This window comes from Salvelinus fontinalis, chromosome 33 (genome assembly GCF_029448725.1).
Source record: "Salvelinus fontinalis isolate EN_2023a chromosome 33, ASM2944872v1, whole genome shotgun sequence".
Lineage (NCBI taxonomy): Eukaryota > Metazoa > Chordata > Actinopteri > Salmoniformes > Salmonidae > Salvelinus > Salvelinus fontinalis.
In genome coordinates, this window is record NC_074697.1 from 30987578 (window position 1) to 31010449 (window position 22872).

The 22872-nt window shown below is 42.7% G+C and overlaps 1 protein-coding gene and 1 pseudogene across 1 annotated transcript in view; both read right to left on the reverse strand.

The window, feature by feature from the left end:
* The window catches only part of LOC129832005 (TNF receptor-associated factor 4-like), a 49975-nt gene extending 32549 nt beyond the window's left edge, over positions 1–17426 (reverse strand). Inside the window, exon 1 of the mRNA XM_055895717.1 lies at positions 17098–17426. Within this exon, the coding sequence (XP_055751692.1) occupies positions 17098–17240 (143 nt within the window). The 5' untranslated portion in view covers positions 17241–17426. The remainder of the gene's footprint in view (positions 1–17097) is intronic.
* Positions 17427–17840: 414 nt separating this feature from the next.
* Positions 17841–22872, reverse strand: part of LOC129832008 (serine/threonine-protein kinase Nek8-like) — a 49340-nt pseudogene continuing 44308 nt past the window's right edge.

Below are 22872 nucleotides of genomic sequence, written 5' to 3' on the forward strand. Positions count from 1 at the left end.
TGCTCCTGTTGCCAGGAGTGACACCATTTAGGTAAATGACAAAGCTTTTGGAAATCAGAGAGACAGAGACGAGGGAGAACAGAGCGGACGATTAGCCATGTGGATTCTACTAAACAAAAACAAAGCACAATGGCCCAGTTTGGTGTGACACTATTCCTGTACATAAGTCAGTGAGTGAGTGTGAGAGAGAACACTTCAGCAGGTTTCTCTTGTTCAGCGGTATTGATTTACGGGTCCGGATGACGACTGAAAGGAACGACACGGAACCAAACCTAAATTGAGAGGGGATGAAATTGGAAATTAATTAAGATGTGAATGAGACGAGAGGCTGCAACGAGGCAAATGCTCTCTCATCCCGAACAGAGCGGTAGTGAATGATGCATCTGGCCGCGCACGTGAGTTAGTCATTTCCTCCGCTCGGCTCTTTCATAGGATCAATAGCCCGTCTGTGCAGGGGGAGGAGAAGGGAGGATGGGAGGAGGCTGAGCATTGTGCCGTGTTGACATATCTGAAAGGAGCTGTGAGAGAGAAGGGACGAGGCCACAAAGACAGAGAGTGGTAGTTGTGGACTTGAGACGGTCATTGAGCTTTTAGTTAGTTGACCAACACAGTAAGTACAGCTAGCTGATGTTAAGGGACAGCAGACTTAGGGCAGGAAGGAAGGGAGCCATCATCACAATGGCCCTTTCACTGGCCAGAGGGAGGGGGGCAGGACAGAATAGCTTAGGGTTGAATGGCAATGACCTTAACATTGAAGGGGCCTCTCCCAAATAAATACTATAATTCAGGATGTGTGTATGCTTTTAGTGAAGAGCTTAACTGCTCTGCAAACACATGTTTTGCTCCATAGTGGAGCCTTTCACTGAGACAGGTGCCTCACAGGACAGGGCCGCCGCATTCTCCATGTTCCTGTACCCCTGTTCTCCTTTCAAAGCCCAGACACAAATTCCTCACATGCCTGGGCATCCACTCGGCAACCAGACCCAGTGGTCAGTCAGTCAGTCAGCTGCCTGCCTGCCTACTGCTACTGAGCCTCTCACAACATATACAATCCCTCACAGACACGCTTCTAATAGCTATCAGGACTACTGGGTTTAATAGAAAGTAGCCAGTATCCTCTCTTGGGGGAAGAAATTGTTAACTGAATTTTATACATTAATTAATGCATTATACTAGCTTAATATATGTGGGCGTCTGAGTATGTGTGTGTGCGTGTACAGAGGAGCTGTCAGCTTCACAGCCAGTGCAGTGACTTGTGCACAACTCCGACAGATTGGGGGGGGGAGTCAATTAGCACAACAGGAAGCAGTGCACAGATGTAGCCGAGTCTGCCGAGCAGTGGAATGGGTTTCGAACACCTAAGCACAAGCTGTGCCATGGCCGAGCAGACCCTCCCTTGTCCGCTGTGTAACCTTGAATTGGTCATGAGGGTAATCTTCCTATCCATCCACCTCCTAACAGCCCTCATCGCTTCCCAGTTCCCACAATCCTTAACCCAGTCTCTCTCCGCTCTACATTGTCCATTAATCCTGATCTCAATTAAATGGTACAAATCGTAAAGACTACTGGCCCAGAGAAGATGGCGCTCTCTGGATTTGCTGTTGTGTAGGCTAACACATCCTGGGTTGGGTCTGCTCTGTCTGGTCTGAAGAGGCTCCAGTAGATTACACTATGTTGTGTGGCAGACAGTGGCTATGGCGTAGTCTGAGGCGAGGGCTAGTATGTTTCACAATAAACACCTTACCTTCACATTACATGCATACCCATGCACATGTAGGCACTGGCCATGCTGGGGAGGGCTGCCAACTGGCCAGGCTCCAGCGACAAGGCTGGGACTCTGGCAGCTTGGCCCCAACATGCTCTCTATTTGAGGGGCAAGGTGCTCTGCTGCATAACTGGAATGCCTATCGCCTTTGTTGGCCTGAAGAGCTGCCAGACTCTGAGTCCTTTGAATAAGACCTCCCATAGCCACGGACAAGTCTCAGCAAGTCCCAAACCTGCTCTAGGGATGCTTTGTGCACACTTTGTTTGTAAACTCTCCTTTTGTATAAGACCAACAATGTTGATAAAGAGTTGACATGCAGAGAACAATGGCATAGGAGCATTGACTCAGGAATGTGGTCAGCGCGTTTGGAGAGGCTAGACATTTCAATGGGGGAGAAAAATCCAGCAAAGAATTTTAAGTGCTTTCCCTCTCTGAGTAGTGTGAAATTTAGTCCCAGAATAAGTACATAGATTTGCTCACATTTGCCTAGCTTAGACCAGCAATTAGCACCACCAAGGCCTTATGCCAGTGACCAAGGCATAGAAAATTACTATTTCAGAACATTCAACCAAATGACCCCCAGTTCCCACTAAGGGAGTTTGACAATAACAACTGGGCTGTCTGGTCCATGTGGAGAGAGTCATGTGAAGGAACTCTGCAACTTTGCAGCTGTGTGAAACAGTCCCGATAACTTTCTCTCAGCGATGTCATCATCACAGCTGGACCTCTAAAGCCCCTCAGCTTCCTCCCATGAGACCCAATGCAATGATATCATCTTGCAACGTCCTGGCTCACATCCATATAACTCCTCTCATGGTACAGTAGGTCTCATGGGAAAACCCTTAGAGAACAGTACGGCTCATGTTCTGCCAAGGAGCTGAATGAGAAAAGATGGTGCCTTTAAGTTAAATGGATGGGTGACTTCAGGTTCCAGCATACACAGTATATCACGCCACGTGAGTGACACAAATGTTCAGTGAGTATACAATACTCTCTCAAACACACACTCACACCCAGCCGCACACTCACACGTGAACACAAGCACACATCACCCTTGCAAGTGTACACGGTGTTTTACAGTTGCACCCACAACAGAAACCTCTTATCAGGGCAATAGAAATATCCTGGTGTTGTAAGTTCCATTCCAAGTATTGCATTCCATAGATGTTGACAAAATACAACCTTGTTGGTTTGTTGTTTTAGTGAGGTCATCCAAAACTAACAACAAACAAAGGGTTCACGCATTCCCCAGAATACCTGAGTAAGACTAATGTTGAATAACCTAATGGAATAGAGACCAATAGTTTTTTTAATTGACCCATATACACTACCGCTAAAAAGTTTGGGGTCACTTAGAAATGTCCTCGTTTTTGAATGAAAAGCAACACATTTTGTCCATTAAAATAACATAAAATTGATCAGAAATACAGTGTAGACATTGTTAATGTTGTAAATGACTATTGTAGCTGGAAACGGCTGATTTTGTATGGAATATCTGCATAGGCGTGGAGGCCCATTATCAGCAACCATTACTCCTGTGTTCCAATGGCACGTTGTGTTAGCTAATCCAAGTTGATAATTTTAAAAGGCTAATTAATCATTAGAAAACCCATTTGCAATTATGTTAGCACAGCTGAAAACAGTTGTTCTTATTAAAGAAGCAATAAAACTGGCCTTCTTTAGACTAGTAGAGTATCTGGAGCATCAGCATTTGTGGGTTCGATTACAGGCTCAAAATGGCCAGAAACAAAGTACTTTCTTCTGAAACTCGTCAGTCTATTCTTGTTCTGAGAAATGAAGGCTTTTCCATGCGAGAAATTGCCAAGAAACTGAAGATCTCGTACAACGCTGTGTACTACCCCCGTCACAGAACAGCGCAAACGGTCTCTAACCAGAATAGAAAGAGGAGTTGGAGGCCCCGGTGCACAACTGAGCAAGAGGACAAGTACACAGACTGTCTAGTTTGAGAAATAGATGCCTCACAAGTCCTCAACTGGCAGCTTCATTAAATAGTACGCGCAAAACACCAGTCTCAACGTCAACAGTGAAGAGGCGATTCCTGGATGCTGGCCTTCTAGGAGTGATGGTTCAGGAGTGATGGTTGCTGATAATGGGCCTCTGTAAGCCTATGTGGATATTCCATTTTTAAAAATCCTGTTTCTAGCTAATGTAGTCATTTACAACATTAACAATGTCTACACTGTATTTCTGATCAATTTGATGTTATTTTAATGGACCAAAAATTAGCTTTTCTTTCAAAAACAAGGACATTTCTAAGTGACCCCAAACTTTTGAACGGTAGTGTATGTATAGAGGCCAAGGCCATCAAATCAGTGTGTCTATTCATGTACAGTAACGACTACTGTACCAGTTGATTTGGGTGAATGAGCACCATATAGGTCATTGAGTTATTCTGAAGGGCAGAGCTATAATTCATACTGTATGTTTGCAGAGCTCTATTTGTGATTCACCAGGTGCAGTACGCCTCTTGGCTCAGGTAGTGGGGAAGTGTAACTGACATGTTAAACTTTAAAAGATCAGCGGACTTTCACACAATGGATCACTTCAAAGTCCATGCACGTGTGAGGAAGTACTGGTTTAGTTTCTCTCAATAGTGACAGCCTACATTGGGATACTTCCATGTCAGGGTATGTCCACCCTGCCTCCCTTTTACTGTATATCAGGAACTGCCTCTGTGTACTAGCTCTGGGTTGAGGATTCCTCTAGGTACAGATCTAATAATCAGCTTCCCCTCCATCAATCTTAACCGGAACCATTAGTGGGGGAAACTGAACCAAGATCACTGTCTAGGAGCAACTTCACCCTACTCCTTTGTATGGGCTACTACTGCCTCAGTGTTTCTAGAAGGATTCTAAACTTCATCATTCCCAGTTCATCAGCTGGCCTGAACAGCACTACTCAGCTTTGAGAGGTCTTCACCGCCCACCCAGAGAACAGAGCATAGCAGAGTAGACCAGAGCAGAGGCCTGGGGGCTTTCACTCCGCTAACTAAACCCCCTTCAACGAAGCACAGTGAACTACGTTTTGCTCAGCAATAGACGAAGAAAAAAAAAACATTCCTTCCGCATCCCCTTCTGTATCCCTGTGTGCCATACATACATGAATGTCTTTGGACACCTGTGAGGGTCTATGAAGGCCTCTGTGAAGAGACTAGAGGATGGGTGTGGGGCTGGGAACTGGAGATCCTCATTCACTGAGCCATTCATTATTAGTCCGGCTGAACCCACACACACACGCGCTTTTTCTAAGGCCCAGCTGACAGAGCAGGCCTGGCTTACACACAGAGCTGGGCACCAGTGCTCCCAGACCCCATTTAGTCCTTTAACAGACACTAGCTAAATCCCTGGCCAAAAGTGCCTCTATTCTGCGTTTCCCTATCAAACTGCACACACAATAGACAGAAGTCAATTCATCTGGCTTTAATGGAGACCAATGACACTCATCCAGATTCCCTTGGCTGACGAGAGCCTGACCTCTATCTCTCCACTGTCTCAGACCACATCAATCATCCCCCTTTTCTTCCCTCCAAACTCTTTCCTCATTCACAATAAGCTTTTTGTGCACTCGCTTTCCCAGACTGCGGAAGGGATGGAAGGAAGAAGAGCGATGTGGGGAAAGAGAGAGGAAGTTGGAGGTTGCGGTGGCACTGAGAATGCTGGTGATGCTGCATCAAAATGGACTTCAGTATTATTACATGTGTGGGAGACTGAGAAGCCATACAGACAAGTCAGGGAGCAGAGAGAAGAGATGAGTAGTTCTATAGCCTGCATCAGTAAAACAGCACAATCACCACATCTCATGGACACTATGCTGCCAATGTTAAATTAATCATCTTCCCTCTCATAACACTCAAACTCATACTTCCTTGGCCTGTGGGGATGATTAATCACCACATGTATAAACCCCATGGCAATTTCCCAAATGGCACCATGTTCCAAAATGGCATACCAATTAGACCGTAAGCGCCTCGGGACAGTAGAGGAAGTCAGAAGTTACAGTAGGCTACCATAGTGTTGGGGAGGCCCATCCAGGAAGAAGTAACAGTAGGCTACCATAGTGTTGGGGAGGCCCATCCAGGAAGAAGTTACAGTAGGCTACCATAGTGTTGGGGAGGCCCATCCAGGAAGAAGTTACAGTAGGCTACCATAGTGTTGGGGAGGCCCATCCAGGAAGAAGTTACAGTAGGCTACCATAGTGTTGGGGATGCCCATCCAGGAAGAAGTAACAGTAGGCTACCATAGTGTTGGGGAGGCCCATCCAGGAAGAAGTTACAGTAGGCTACCATAGTGTTGGGGAGGCCCATCCAGGAAGAAGTTACAGTAGGCTACCATAGTGTTGGGGAGTCCCATCCAGGAAGAAGTTACAGTAGGCTACCATAGTGTTGAGGAAACACATCCAGGAAGAAGTTATGGGGCAGAATAAACCAATTACTGATCCAGTCAAGGCTAGGCCGGAGCCCTGTATTATTCCCACAGAGATGACACAGTAACGCAAGTGTGACACTGCCTTGGCTCACACACACACTAACCCAAGATATATGACTCCATGTATCATGGGATGGGTTTGGCATTTAAGGCCGCTCTCACCCTATATCATGGGGATTTTTTTTAAATTCTCCTTTGCTAATGAGCATTGAGCTAATTGCCCAGGCCTATGATAAGGGGTTTGCCGTTAGCAACCAGGGCTGCGTTCCAAATGACACCCCATTCCTTATACAGTACACTATTTTTGAACAGTTCCATTTGGGATGCAGGCCAAGATCAGCATACAGGCATGTGACTTACAGTTGATTGCAGAAGTGATACGCCTCAGGGCGATACTCGTTCTACTACTCCATGACTCTACATCAGAGCTGGGCCAGGGAGCCTCCAGGGCTTCTGCCTGTTGGCCTGTTGTATTTAAACATTCCTCCACTCCCTCGCTCTCTCCATGGGTGGAAAAAACAGCCCATTAGCATCACATGCTAACACGCTGACAGGCAAGCTAAGCCTTTTCATCACAAAGGGAAAGCCTAGTCAGTTGTCCAACTGAATGTATTCAACGGAAATGTGTCTTCCGCATTTAACCCAACCCCTCTGAATCAGAGAGGTGCAGGGAGCTGCCTTAAATCGGCATCCACGTCGTCGGCACCCGGGGAACAGTGGGTTAACTGCCTTGCTCAGGGGCAGAATGACAGATTTTGGCATGATTCAGCAAAAAAAAAATATTGTGTTAGTTCAAAAGCAGTGTGTGTCAGAGAAAAGGGAAAAGTTATTGTACGATAGCATATGAAAAGCGTCAAACCTGAAGCGAGGGTGTGGAGGCCACTTGTTTCAAGGGATACCATGAGGAAAAGTTGAAGATGAGATTAAACTTGGAAAGAGATGAAGGAGAGACCTGCTGAGATGTAGCCATAGATCATTCATATTTATGAGTAAGTGGAAGTGTCAATTTGGTGATTAATGCTCTAAAGTAATAAGCTATTTTTATGGCCTGTTACACAAGAGTGGTGAATCCAGGTGGGTCCCAGATACGCTGGCAGAGCCATCAGTGTCAAAGTGAAAGCTGGCTGGCAAGCCTGGACTGATTTCGCATACTGAACACTAAAGCTGGGACTCACTGGGAGGGGATCCACTCTGTGTACAAAATGTATACAAATTACCTCATGGAGCTTTGGTATAGGCTTACTTGTGCTTGCTTCAGAATAATCCCAAATGCCCTTTGTGCAATCCCTGCGTGCGCAACTGTCTCTGTCCATAGTTTGCACAGTGTGCTAATTAAGCCAATGGAAAAATGGAAACACACTCAGTGAACTCCGCTACGTGTGGCTTTTTACTGGGTTAATCAATTGACTAGATTCATTTCTGTGTGAGATCGATGGAGGGGTGAAGTGGCTGTCAAATAGCCTAAACCCCTGTCAGCTGGACCAATAGGATCCCAACAGATGAAGAGTAAAGTCCTTGTGGACAGACCTCTGAGGCACTAAAATGTTTTAGAAGACAAAATACCATTCAGAATAACAGTGTGATGTTTGCTAGGCTACCTGAGAAAACAATGTGTTATGAAAGCAGAGCCCCCCCTCTCTTGGCTGCGCTACAGTTTAACAAGCTTACCAAGTCAATAATGTCACTGACATTGTAAGTCACTGACATTGTATGTGTCCAAAATGCCACCCTATTCCCTATACAGGCACAACTTTCGACCAGGGCCCATAGCGCTATGGTCAAAAGTAGTGCACTATGTAAGGAATCGAGTGCCATTTGGGAAGTATACTAGGTCACAAACATTGAAATGGAAAGCGATAGAAACTTGAGCTGAACAAATAGTGCAATCAATTCCCCATTAACTCTGAATATAACTGGTAGTAACATTAGTCACTACGAATCCACAAAATAGGTGCAGAGGATTCCTCTCTCTGATAGTCTGGTTGTCCCCACTTCACAGTATACTGCAGCTGCAACTGACTGTTGAATCGTGCTCTCTTTGTCTGTTATGATCACGAGTCGTCACTACTTTACAAAAACACTGGCTTGGTCTTTTTTTGTCTTGAAAAAAATCTATATTCTGTGCGTCTTTGTGTTTTAAAAAGAGTCATTGCGTGGGATGCAGGGAGTAAAGGATTTGTATTCTCTGTTCACTACTGGAGAAGAGAACACAGACAGGGAGGCCTCTGAGGTAGACACAAAGCCGCAGGCAAAAGGCATTGACCACCAACGATCTCTTACTCTTCGACTGTCTCTCTCTTTCTATATACGAGCTTGTCATCCTGATACAGTATATTTGGTGAGCTTTGTCTTCAGACATCTTATTAAGATGGGCTCCCGAGTGGCGCAGCGGTCTATGGCACTGCATCTCAGTGCTAGAGGCATCACTACAGACACCCTGGTTCGAATCCAGGCTGTATCACAACCGGCCGTGATTGGGAGCCCCATAGGGTGGCACACAATTGGCCCAGCGTCGTCCGAGTTTGGCCGATGTAGGGCCGTCATTGTAAAAAAGAATTTGTTCTCAACTGGCTTGCCTAGTTAAATAAAAATATGTTTATATACAGTGCCTTCATACCCCTTGACTTATTATACATTTTGTTGTTTAAAAGCCTGATTTCAAAATGTTTTTGTTTTTTTTAACCCATTTAGAGATGTTTGCAAATTTATTGAAAATGAAATTCAGAAATATCTCATGTACATAAGTATTCACACCCGAGACAATACTTTGTCTCGAAGAGCTTTCCACACCTAATTGTGAAACATTTGCCCATTCTTCTTTTCAAAATTCTTCAATCTCTGTCAAATTGGTTATTGATCATTGCTAGACAACCATTTTCAGGTCTTGCCATAGATTTTTAAGTAGATTTAAGTCCAACTGTAACTAGACCACTCAGTAACATTCACTGTCTTCTTGGTAAGAAACTCCAGTGTAGATTTGGCCTTGGGCTTTAGGTTATTGTCCTGCTGAAAGGTAAATTAATCTCCCAGTATCTGGTGGCAAGCAGACTGAACCAGATTTTCATCTAGGATTTTGCCTGTGCTTAGCTTCATTCGTTTCTTTCTTAGCTTGAAAAACTCACCAGTCCTTAACGATGACAAGCATACCCATAGCATGATATACAGCCGCCACCAATATCCTTGAAAATATGGAGAGTGGTAATGTATTGGATTTGCCACAAACATAACACATAATTGCTTTGCCACATTTTTTGCAGTATTACTTTAGTGCCTTGTTGCAAACAGGATGCATGTTTTGATATATTTGTATTCTGTATAGGCTTCCTTCTTTCCACTCTGCTATTTAGGTTAGTATTGTTGATTAACTACAATGTTGTTGATCCTCAGTTCCTCAGGATCCTGTTGATCCTCAGTTCTATCACAGCCATTAAACTCTGTAACTGTTTTGAAGTAAACATTGGCCTTATGGTGAAATCCCTGAGCGGTTTCGTTCCTCTCTGGCAACTGAGTTAGGAAGAACGCCTGTATCTTTGTAGTGACTGAGTGTATTGATACACCATCCAAAGTGTAACTAATAATGTAATAATCATAATGTAACTAACACTTCACCACGCTCAAAGGGATAATCATTGTCTGCTTAATTCTTTTTTACACATCTACCAATTGGCACCCTTCTTTGCGAGGCATTGGAAAATCTCCCTGGTCTTTGTGGTTGAATTTGTGTTTGAAATTCACTGCTCGACTGAGGGACTATACAGATCATTTTATGTGTGGGGTACAGAGATGAGGCAGTCCTTAAAAAACATGTTAAACATTATTATTGCACACAGAGCGAGTCCATGCAACTTGTGCGAGTTGTTAGGTACATTTTTACCGCTGAACTTATTCAGGCTTGCCATAACAAAGGGGTTGAATATTTATTGACTCAAGACATTCCAGCTTTTCATTTTTAATTAATTTGCAAAAATGTTCTTAAACATAATTCCACTTTGACATTATTGGGTATTGTGTTTAGGCCAGTGACACACAATCTAAATTTAATCCATTTTAAATTCAGTATGTAACACAAATATGGACAAAGTCATGGGGTGTGAATACTTTCTGAAGGCACTGTACACTACATAACCAAAAGTATGTGGACACCTGCTCGTCAAATAAATGATAAATTAAAAAAACGTTTTTCTCCGAAACATGTGTGCCACAATTATTGGCACCCCTAATAATTCTGAGTAAAATTCTGAGTATAATCTAACTGAAGTATATTCCCATTCATATTTTATGCTTTTAAGTTCACCTGAGTGATTAAGAACACTTAAGTGGTAAGCCATGACTTCCTGTTTCACTGGGGTATAAATATGAGGTGACACACAGGCCAAGTTCCCATAGTCATCCATCACTATGGGAAAGACCCGAGAATACAGTAATGATGTGTGACAAAAGGTTGTTTAGCTGCACAAAAGAGGAAATGGCTATAAGAAAATAGCTCAATGGTTGAAAATGCCCATTTCCACTATCAGGGCAATAATTTAGAAGTTTAAAGCAACTGGAGATGTTAACAATCGCCCTGGAAGAGGACGTGTGTCTATATTGACCCCACGCACAATGAGGAGGATGGTTCGAGTGGCCAGAAAAATCTCCAAGGATCACAGCTGGAGAATTGCAGGGATTAATTGGGTCTTGGGGTCAGAAAGTCTCCAAAACTACGATCAGATGCCACTTACATAACCGCAAGTTGTTTGGGAGTGTTGCCATAAAAAAGCCTTTGCTGTCATCAAACAACAATTTCAAGCGCCTACTGTTTGCCTAATGTTACTGGAACTTTCAATGGGACCGGGTTCTATGGTCAGATGAGACCAAAATAGAGCTTTTTGGAAACAATCACCAGAGGTGGGTTTGGCGTAGACAGAATGTACCTCATCCCCACTGTGAAGTATGGTGGTGGATCTTTGACGTTGTGGGGATGTTTTTCTTCAAAAGGCCCTGGATAACATGTTAGGACACATGGTATCATGGACTTCAAGTACCAGCAGTTATTAAATAAAACCTGATTTCCTCTACTAGGAAGTTTAAACTGGGCTGTGGTTGGATCTTGCAGCAGGACAACGATCCAAAGCACACCTCAAAATCAACACAAAAATGGTTCACTGACCACAGAATCAAGGTTTTGCCATGGCCGTCCCAGTCTCCTGACCTAAACCCCATAGAAAACCTATGGGATGAGCTGAAGAGGAGAGTCCACAAGCGTGGACCTCGGAATCTGACGGATCTGGAGAGATTCTGTATGGAGGAGTGGTCTCAAATCCCTTGCCATGTGTTCTCCAACCTAATTACACATTATAGGAGAAGACTCAGAGATGTTATCTTGGCAAAGGGAGGTTGCACAAAGTATTGAATGAAGGGGTGCCAATAATTGTGGCACACATATATTTGTTTTATGATAAGAATGTATTTTTTCTTTCAATTACATTACTTTAATTAAATAAATAAAATTTCACAGCCTGTTTTGCTCATTTTACCAAGGGTGCCAATATTAGTGGAAAGCACTGTATATGTTTAAATAATAGTGCCAGAAATGATCAAATAAAAAAGTGCAATAATGCCTTAATCTTTTTATTGAATTTCATTTTTGACAAGACATGGCTCAAGTCCTAGGATAATATCTACAGCACCATGAATAAGCAGCAATTTTTTTGTTGTTGCTAGTGGTCAAACTAGCTGCAAACCTGTGCTTATATTTGACTGACAGTGTCAACATCAGCCATGTTTACAGTGTGCAGCTGGGAGGGAGGAAGACAAGTCATTCCTGGTACGCATCCCAAATGGCACCCTATTTCCTACATAATGCACTACTTTCAACCAGGGCCCAAAGGTCTCTTGTCAAAAGTATTCCACTATGTAGAGAACAGGGTGCTATTTAGGACGTGTGGAGAACTAGACCTATACGGTGAAAAAAAGATCCCACTTCTGGTTGTCTCTGGCAATGAAGTGAAATGCAACAACATAAAGGGGAACCATAACTGCCATAACTGAAATATGTCCAGCCATTGTCTACTCAAACAATAACACAGAAGCTGTGTTCCAAGATGACGTAGCACAAAGTTCAGGTAGACCCACCTCTGCTTCCTGCATCCTGCAATAAACAACTACAAGAGGGTTTAATTGAAATCCAATTAAATATACATAAAGTAGGACCCCCAAGTATTTCAGCCATCTTTCAATGGGGGCTGGGAGGGATGTGGTAGGGGTGAAGGGGTATGAGAACCTCAAGTGGCTCAAAACTAAATCTAAAATATTTGCCAAAATGAAACACTGTATGTCTCCCAAATAGCACCCTACCCTACCTATCAGTGTTTCCCAACCATGGTCCTCGGGTACCCCCAAGAGTACACATTTTTATTGTAACCCTGGACAAGCACACCTGATTCAACTTGTCAACTAATCATCAGGCCCTCAATGAGCTGAATGAGGTGTGTTTGTCCAGGCTACAATGAAAAGGTGTACTGTTATGCTCGAGGACCAGGGTTTGGATACACTGCCCTATATACTGCAGTGCATTACTTCTGACCAGAGCCATAAGGGGCCCTGGTCAAAAGTAGTGCACTATATAGGGGATAGGGTGCAATTTCTCTATTTTTCTCTCTGCATTGTTGGGAAGGGCCTGTAAGTAAGCATTTCACTGGTTGTTTATGAAGCAAGTGACAAATAAAATGATTACAAAGAGATTTGAAGCATACACACGTGGACAAATACAAGCAGACATATTTCCATGCAGGCTCACACACATAAACAGACAAAGTGCCTCTCCCCTCTCTCTGTCCCTGATCCTGAGGTCTTAACATTAAATAATGTGTCATGGTAGGGGACTACAGCTAGAATGGCATCAAAGTCTGAAACATTTCTCCCTCACTGAATCTGACAGTTTATTATCTGAAACATATATGTATAATATTACAATTGCATTGGGCCAAATGATGATACAGGCAAGCAATTGTTTTCTCTTCTGTTTTGTGGCCTTTTGGAGCTTGAGTTCTCATTGGTGGATCCCAGACTACTGCCAGTTGGGCCAATTTGAATTCAGTAATGGAATATAAAAAAAAAAAAAACTGACTTCATGAGAGATTTGCATGTATATAGAACACCCCAACGGCTGGCTACATTTGGCTAATCTAAAGGAATAAAGTTGACATGGGTGAAACTTTCCAAGGAGTGAATGTTGAAATATGTTATAAACATTTTCAATACCATAGGCTGGGTAGAGCCACAACCTTAAACCTTAAGGTTTAAGGCAGTGGTATTCAACCTTTTTCAATGGGGACCCCATTTCTTTCCGCATTTATACACCATTATTTCCCTGCAATAATTTATTGTGACCCCACCTCAAATATAATGACAACCTTATGTCATGCAATACTTATGTCATGCAATAAAATGCAAATGAATTACTTAAAAATCATACAATGTGATTTTCTGGATTTTTGTTTTAGATTCCGTCTCTCACAGTTGAAGTGTACCTATGATAGAAATTACAGACCTCTACGTGCTTTGTAAGTAGGAAAACCTGCAAAAACGGCAGTGTATTAAATACTTGGCCTCCCCACTGTCTATATTTATAAGACTAATCGAACCATCTAGTAGCTGGTTCCCGCCAAAGTTTCCCTCAGGATAGCTGGCGCTCGAAGTCTATGTATATATACGGTAGTGTGTGTGTGTGTGTGTGTGTGTGTGTGTGTGTGTGTGTGTGTGTGTGTGTGTGTGTGTGTGTGTGTGTGTGTGTGTGTGTGTGTGTGTGTGTGTATATACATATATATCCAAATATATTAAAAATACACACACTACTGTTAAAAAGTTTGGGGTCACTTAGAAATGTCCTTGTTTTTGAAAGAAAATCAAATTTTTGGTCCATTAAAATAACATCAAATTGATCAGAAATACAGTGCAGACATTGTCAATGTTGTAAATGACTATTGTAGCTGGAAACGGCTGATTTTTAATGGAATATCTACATAGGGGTACAGAGGCCCATTATCAGCAACCATCACTCCTGTGTTCCAATGGCACGTTGTGTTAGCTAATCCAAGTTTATCATTTTAAAAGGCTAATTGATCATTAGAAAACCCTTTTGCAATTATGTTAGCACAGCTGAAAACTGTTGTTCTGATTAAAGAAGCAATAAAACTGGCTTTTAGACTCATTGAGTATCTGGAGCATCAGCATTTGTGGGTTCAATTACAGGCTCAAAATGGCCAGAAACAAAGTACTTTCTTCTGAAACTCTTCAGTCTATTCTTGTTCTGAGAAATTATGGCTATTCCATGCGAGAAATTGCCAAGAAGCTGAAGATCTCATACAACGCTGTGTACTACTCCCTTCACAGAACAGCGCAAACGGTCTCTAACCAGAATAGAAAGAGGAGTGGGAGGCCCCGGTGCACAACTGAGCAAGAGGACAAGTACATTAGACTGTCTAGTTTGAGAAACAGACTCCTCACAAGTCCTCAACTGGCAGCATCATTAAATAGTACAGGCGAAACGCCAGTCTCAATGTCAACAGTGAAGAGGCGACTCCGAGATGCTGGCCTTCTAGGCAGAGTTGCAAAGAAAAAGCCATATCTCAGACTGGCCAATAAAAAGAAAAGATGGGCAAAAGAACACAGACACTGGACAGAGGAACTCTGAGCTGTTCTTACCATAATATGGACTTTGTCTTTTACCAAATAGGGCTATCTTCCTACCTTGAAACAACTCAACTGATTGGCTCAAACACATTAAGGAAAGAAATTCCACAAATTAACTTTTAACAAGGTACACCTGTTAATTGAAATGCATTCCAGGTGACTACCTCATGAAGCTGGTTAAGAGAATGCCAAGAGTGAGCAAAGCTGTCATCAAGGCAAAGTGTGGCCACTGAATAATCTAAAATCTATTATATATTTTGATTTGTTTAACCCTTTTTTGGTTTCTACATGATTCCATATGTGTTATTTCATAGTTTGATGTCTTCAATATTGTTCTACAATGTAGAAAATAGTAAACATATATTAAAACCCTTGAATGAGTAGGTGTGTCCAAAATCTGGACTGGATATATATAATATAGTACCAGTCCAGATTTTGTACACACCTACTCAAATATATACACACACACAGTGCCTTCGGGAAGTATTCAGACACCTTGAATTTTTGCATATTTTGTTACGTTACAGCCTTATTCTAGAATGGAGTAAAATAATTATAATATATAAATTATAAGCAATCTACACACAATACCTCATAATGACAAAGTGAAAACAGGTTTAAAGAAATAAACAGAAATATCTTATTTACATAAATATTCAGAACCTTTGCTATGAGACTCAAAATTGAACTCAGGTGTATCCTGTTTCTACAACTTTATTGGAGAAGGGCCTTGGTCAGGGAGGTGACCAAGATCCCGATGGTCACTCTGACAGCGCTCCAGAGTTCCTCTGTAGAGATAGGAGAACCTTCCAAAAGGACAACCATCTTTGCTGCACTCCACCAATCAGGCCTTTATGGTAGAGTGGCCAGACAGAAGCCACTCCTCAGTAAAAGGCACATGACGGTCTGCTTGGAGTTTGCCAAAAGGCACCTAAAGGACTCAGACCATGAGAAACAAGATTCTCTGGTCAGATGAAACCAAGACTGAACTCTTTGGCCTGAATACCAAGCGTCACGTCGAGGAAACCTGGAACCATCAATACATGGAAGTATGGTGGTGGCAGCATCATGCTGTGGGGATGTTTTTCAGCGGCAGGGACTGGGAGATAGGTTATGATCGAGGCAAAGATGAACAGAGGAAAGTACAGAGAGATCCTTGATGAAAACCTGCTCCAGAGCGCTCAGGACCTCAGACTGCGGCAAAGGTTCACCTTCCAACAGGACTACAACCATAAGCACACAACCAAGACAACGCAGGAGTGGCTTCGGGACAAGTCTCTAAATGTCCTTGAGTGGCCCAGCCAGAGCCAGAACTTGAACCCGATCAAACATCTCTGGAGAGACCTGAAAATAGCTGTGCAGCAACGCTCCCCATTTAACTTGACAGAGCTTGAGAGGATCTGAAGAGACGAATGGGAGAAACTCCCCAAATACAGGTGTACCAAGCTTGTAGCGTTATACCCAAGAAGAATCTAGTCTGTAATCGCTCCCAAAGGTGCTTCAACAAAGTACTGAATAAAGGGTCTGAATACTTATGTAAATGTAATATTTCCGGTTTTTTTTCTTTTTCTAATACATTTGCCAAAATTTCTACAAACCTGTTTTTGCTTTGTCATTATAGGGTATTGTGTGTGTAGATTCATGTGGGGGGGGGGGGGGGGGGGGGGGTATAATTTTATCAATTTTAGAATAAGGCTGTAATGTAACAAAATGTGAAAACAGTCAATGGGTCTGAATACTTTCCGAATGCACTGTATATATATATTTTTTTTTTTGCATTTTGACATAGACTTTGGAAACCACTGGTTTAAAGAACACTGAAAAAACTTTCAGACCTCTCTCTCTCTTTGTGTGTAGGCTACATCTTGTCTCACACTGTAGGAACTAATCATAAATGTCAAGTTTCAGTTGGAAAGTATATGTAAACATATCCAGTAGGTGTGTCCTTCCTTTGTAAGGCCTTTGCACTCACAGGTGAAACAATATTATATGTAAAAGGAAGTGGTGTTGACTTGCCCTTAAGGCTTTGTGTGTGCAGAACACATCACAATGTAATATCATTATTACAATCCAATAGGCTAATCGCTCTGAATTTGGAATATGACACACACACACACACACACACACACACACACACACATTCAGAGAGAGATAGAGCGAGACAGACACACACAGAAAGACATACAGAAACACAGACACAGACCAACAGCTTACCTTAAAAATTCTTGTAGACAGGTGTCACAAAATCGGTGGCCACACGTAGAAACTTGAACAGGGTCTCGCATGGCTTTACTGCATAAGGGACATTGAAACCGTCTCTTCGGTTTCTCCAGAAACTTGTAATCAAACCCCGGCATTGCTGCAGGATGAGTAGAAATACACTGCTGATTAATGTCTCTCCCTTCGCCTTTGTGTCCTGTCCACCTATGCGATTTGTGGTATGATGCCACCAATGTCTCTCTTCTGATGGCCGTCACCAGAGAGATTCTCAGATATTCATGTCCCCTTCGCCAGCCAGCGACAGATCGGTTTGCGAGACGAAATTATTGACCGATTCAGCTCCGCTGTCTCTCCAGCAACCGGGTGACCGAGTGCATGGAAACAAAGGGAATCCTCGACAGTATAAACGTTATTGCATCAAAACCTGGCGATGTCTTCTTCTGACAATATTCATCTGGGTCTATAAATGCAGGAAAATCGTCCGCATGTCTCTCGGCAGAGGTAACACTGACAGATTAAAGACAATGCTCTCATCCCATCTGTTTAGGTACATACCCCCGCCTACTATTTTTCTTGCGGGAGGAGTCGAAAGTGAAATCAACATAGCCTATCTGCTTTTCTATGCTATGAGTCAATGATATCTCCTCCTTTGATTTGATTTATTTGTCAGCTATTTAATTCAAGTCTCTTTTTTATGAAATTAATGATAATCTAAAATGAATGGAAATAATGTATGCTTTCACCTGCAAATTGTGACTTTAATTAAATAGCTTGAAAGGAGCATGTTCACTTAAAAAAGGGTACAGATACAGTATCTAATGTTCAATAAAAAAGTGACTCCCTAAAGTCTGCACAGAAAACATAACATGTATTGATGAATTGACCCTAGGTAGACACATTAATCACTAATTAGGAAAAACTGCCCTCTGGTGGTGAAACTGAAAAATAAGAGCCTGATATTCATGGAATTGCAGATAAATATGATCATCAATATGAAACATTGACTTCGATAATTGTCGGAATTGGTTTCGAATGACAGGACAATAACTTGTCTTTAAAACCTTTACAATTGTGTCCCTTTACAATTATTCAATTATTCACCAACCTTGTTGCTTCAGGATTACATCATCACACAGGCACATACTCTTTCTTCAAATAACTGGCGAAAGTCCGCCACAGCATTATAGTATTACTAAATCATAGACCCTGTCAACAATAAAGTACCACAGTATGAGTCATAATACCCATAAAACCTAGCGGTCAAACAGGGAAATGGTTGCAATCGTTTTTCCACCATTCATTTTTCCCATAGGGGATTTTAGAAACACTTCAAATCAGGGCTGTGGTTTGTGTAGGCTTACCCCGGCGTGACGTTTTAATAACCATGTAAATCTCTCTATACTAGACAGTGACCCACCTTTTTTGCACTACAGTTTACTCACCATCTCAGCCTGTTTGGAGGATTTCCAGTGTAAGATCAAGCCAGTGTACGCATCCCAAATAGCACACTTTTCCCTATATAGTGCACTATTTTTGACCAGGGCCTATATGGCTCCGTTCATAAGTAGTGCACTATGTAGAGAATAGGGTGCCCTTTGGGATGAAGCCAGTGTTATAATTAAGCACATATCAAACGGACTCATGCCTATGACACACACAGCTGAAGAGACAATTTTGACTCTTAATGTGTCTCTCATACATGTGCCATGCTTTGTTAGTGACCCTTCCACATCAAAAATCTTAAACAATCTATGAACACTTGAGGGTTGAAAGGTCCATGTGTCTTGAATTGCATTTACTATAGCAGTGGCCTCCTTTAGTCAACAGCCTTAAAGAAACGTTCACTGTTCATGTGTTGTGTAAAAGTACCCTACTATGACACTAAACAAACCATGTGTTATTGTAAATGAAAACAAAAGTTACTAATCCAATTGATGAGAACTAATCCTAAAAGCACAATGAGAGCCACTGATAATGTGCTCAAGATTTAAAGTGCCGTACTTGTTTGCTTCATTTGACTGACGAGTCAGTTGGTAGGCTCACACTGTAGTGGCAGTCCTAAACATTGTTTTGTCTAACTAAATACTGGGTAAATAAAGCTACCAAACCAGTTAGACATCCTGGGACTGTGTGTCATGCTATCATTCTAACCTCGCTGGTGAGAGAAGACAAAACCTTACTGCATGACAGCTCCCCAATGACCTCCTCCTGCAATCTCACTCCAATACTTTTGGTAGAGCATTATATTAGCTACACAAGCTTAGGAAGCTAAATAAACTCAGTAAAACAAGAAATGTCCTCTCACTGTCAACTGCGTTAATTTTCAGCAAACTTAACATGTGTAAATATTTGTATGAACATAACAAGATTCAACAACTGAGACAAACTGAACAAGTTCCACAGACATGTGACTAACAGAAATTGAATAATGTGTCCCTGAACAAAGGGGGGTGTCAAAATTCAAAGTAACAGTCAGTATCTGGTGTGACCACCAGCTGCATTAAGTACTGCAGTGCAGTATCTCCTCCTCATGGACTGCACCAGATTTGCCAGTTCTTGCTGTGAGATGTTACCCCACTCTTCCACCAAGGCACCTGCAAGTTCCCGGACATTTCTTGGGGGAATGGCCCTAGCCCTCACCCTCCAAACAAACAGGTCCCAGACGTGCTCAATGGGATTGCGATCCGGGCCCTTCACTGGCCATAACAGAACACTGACATTCCTGTCAGAACGAGCAGTATGGCTGGTGGCATTGTCATGCTGGAGGGTCATGTCAGGATAAGCTTGCAGGAAGGGTACCACATGAGGGAGGAGGATGTCTTCCCTGTAACACACAGTGTTGAGATGGCCTGCAATGACAACAAGCTCAGTCCGATGATGCTGTGACACACCGCACCAGACCATGACGGACCCTACACCTCCAAATCGATCCCGCTCCAGAGTACAGGCCTCGGTGTAACGCTCATTCCTTCAACGATAAACGCGAATCCGACCATCACCCCAGGTGAGACAAAACCTTGACTCGTCAGTGAAGAGCACTTTTTGCCAGTCCTGTCTGGTCCAGCGACGGTGGGTTTGGCCCATAGCCGACGTTGTTGCCGGTGATGTCTGGTGAGCACCTGCCTTACACAGTCCTACAAGCCCTTAGTCGAGCCTCTCTCAGCCTATTGCGGACAGTCTGAGCACTGATGGAGGGATTGTGCGTTCCTGGTGTAACTCGGGCAGTTGTTATTGCCATCCTGTACCTGTCCCGCAGGTGTCATGTTCGGATGTACCGATCCTGTGCAGGTGTTGTTACACGTGGTCTGCCACAGCGAGGATGATCAGCTGTCTGTCCTGTCTCCCTGTAGTGCTGTCTTAGGCGTCTCACAGTACGGACATTGCAATTTATTGCCCTGGCCACATCTGCAGTCCTCATGCCTCCTTAACGCATGCCTAAGGCACGTTCACACAGATAAGCAGGGACCCTGGGCATCTTTCTTTTGGTGTTTTTTAGAGTCAGTAGAAAGGCCTCTTTAGTGTCCTAAGTTTTCATAACTGTGACCTTAATTGCCTACCGTCTGTAAGCTGTTAGTGTCTTAACGACCGTTCCACAGGTGCATGTTCATTAATTGTTCATGGTTCATTGAACAAGCATGGGAAACAGTGTTAAAACCCTTTACAATGAAGATCTGTGAAGTTATTTGGATGTTTACGAATTATCTTTGAAAGACAGGGTCCTGAAAGAGGGACATTTCTTTTTTTGCTGAGTTTAGCTTCTAAAATGACACGTTTTGAATTATTTGCATTTGTTCCATAAATTGTGCCATTAATAAGGCACCAACATTTACATAATACTATATGAAAAACATAACATTAAAAGTTACTATAAACTGACTTGAGACAGAGCAACTGAAACTATTTAAGATGTGCAGGGATCCTCTAAAGGCTTAGTAAAGGACAGGCCACTGGAAGAGGTTATTCAGAGGAGGCTAGCAGTCCTTCACCTTGTGCCACTGTTTCTCTCCTGACAGCTACCGAGGGGCTGGACGGTGGTGGGATGGTTTACAGAGCTGTATCATCTGGGGACGGGCTCCTCAAGCAATGCTGAGAAAATGAAGAGTAAACAGAGAAGCCATCAACATATCACTTATATTAGCACTAAAGACAGACAAGAATATACCATCTTACCCAATGCATGCATGTGTACAGTTACATATAATAAGGGGTCTGAGTCTTGTAAAAGGTTTCAGGACAGGTATTGAATTATTTCCCTCTTGTATTTTAGATATAGATACACCCACATTTCTTCTTGATTACTTCACAATGCAGTAGGTGTGGTGGCACAAGAATGTTTCGAATGCCCACACACTGCCATTGTCTACCATGGATTTAGTCATACTGTATCTGGATTAATGTACTACTCATATAATGATAAAATAACAACCCATGGAAGTCAAATGTGGGTGAAATGACCTGTGTGAGGGCACTCTGGCTACTGTGTTGGTGTTTCAGGTCACTACCACATGGTAAGCAGTCAGGTCCGAGTTACACTGGAACAGGACTGTAACTTGGGTCTCTTCCAAAAATTAGAGACGTCTCTCTTACATACTGATCAGATTTTATGTGCAATTTAATCTTTCCTAAATCTGTATCTATTTTCAATGGGAGGGTTGCTTTAGTTTAATCCATGCGTCATTTTAATAGATATTGTATGCGTCCCATTTGGCACCCTATTCCCTATATAGTGCAGTACTAGTGATTAGTGCACTACAAAGGGAATAGGGTGCCATTTGCGAAACAATCATTGTTTTAAAGCAGAGGAATTGCTAGCTTGTTTGCTTTTCCTTATGAGAGGGACCATTACTCACAGGCTGGATAATACATTCTCTTGTTGAGGTTGTGGAAATATTCACATTACATGAAGATCCATACACTGCATGCAAGTAAACTGAAATCAATAACTATAAATGTGCAGAGTATGGTAAATAGTGAAATGGGAGTAAATGATTACTGGTGTAAATGGATACAGACATTCAACCTAACCAACCTTCTGCCTGGTTTTGTGGAGATGGCAGAGGATGCCTATTATCAGAGACACTGGTTTGTTACATTCAGGTTTATAAACAGAGCTAACCCCAGCTCATCTCCCCAATGCCTAACGAGTTAAGCATGACAGGGAGGCAGGCCCCTGTTGTTCATTTTATTGCTTGTGGAGAGCAAGGCACAACTGATTGCCTCATCCACGTTAATGAGCCTCTGTTACTACAGACCCTGAGGCTATGGAGAAACAAAAAGCCAAACATGGGGCTTGGTGGTCACTTCTGAATTAACTGACTGTGAAAAAGCTACAGGAAAATCTGCATTATGGTGTTAGCTAATTATCAAGCTATTAACAAATAGGCTCTTTTAGACCTTCTGTTCTACAAGGAAAAAAACATGGATCTCTGTCAGCATCATCTAAGGGAGCTTGTCTCAAGTTTCACCTTTGATTGCTGTTTGATTTCACCACAAACAGTATGTGCTACTGGCAATTTCACATACTTCTGTTTAACAAAAAGGTAATAGGAAAAATATTATGTTTCACTGCCAGCAGACGGTTGCCACGACAACAGACCACCGTCACAGTGAACGGGTGGCTCTCGTCGAGCTGCACTGCCTTCGGTATCCCAGAATCCACCTCTTTTCTTCCGAGGCGGCCATGGGCCCCCTTTCTCCAGATATACTCCTCCCCTTCTACACCAGGATAGAGTGAAGAGAATAGTTATGTTCTTCAGCGCACACCCCAGG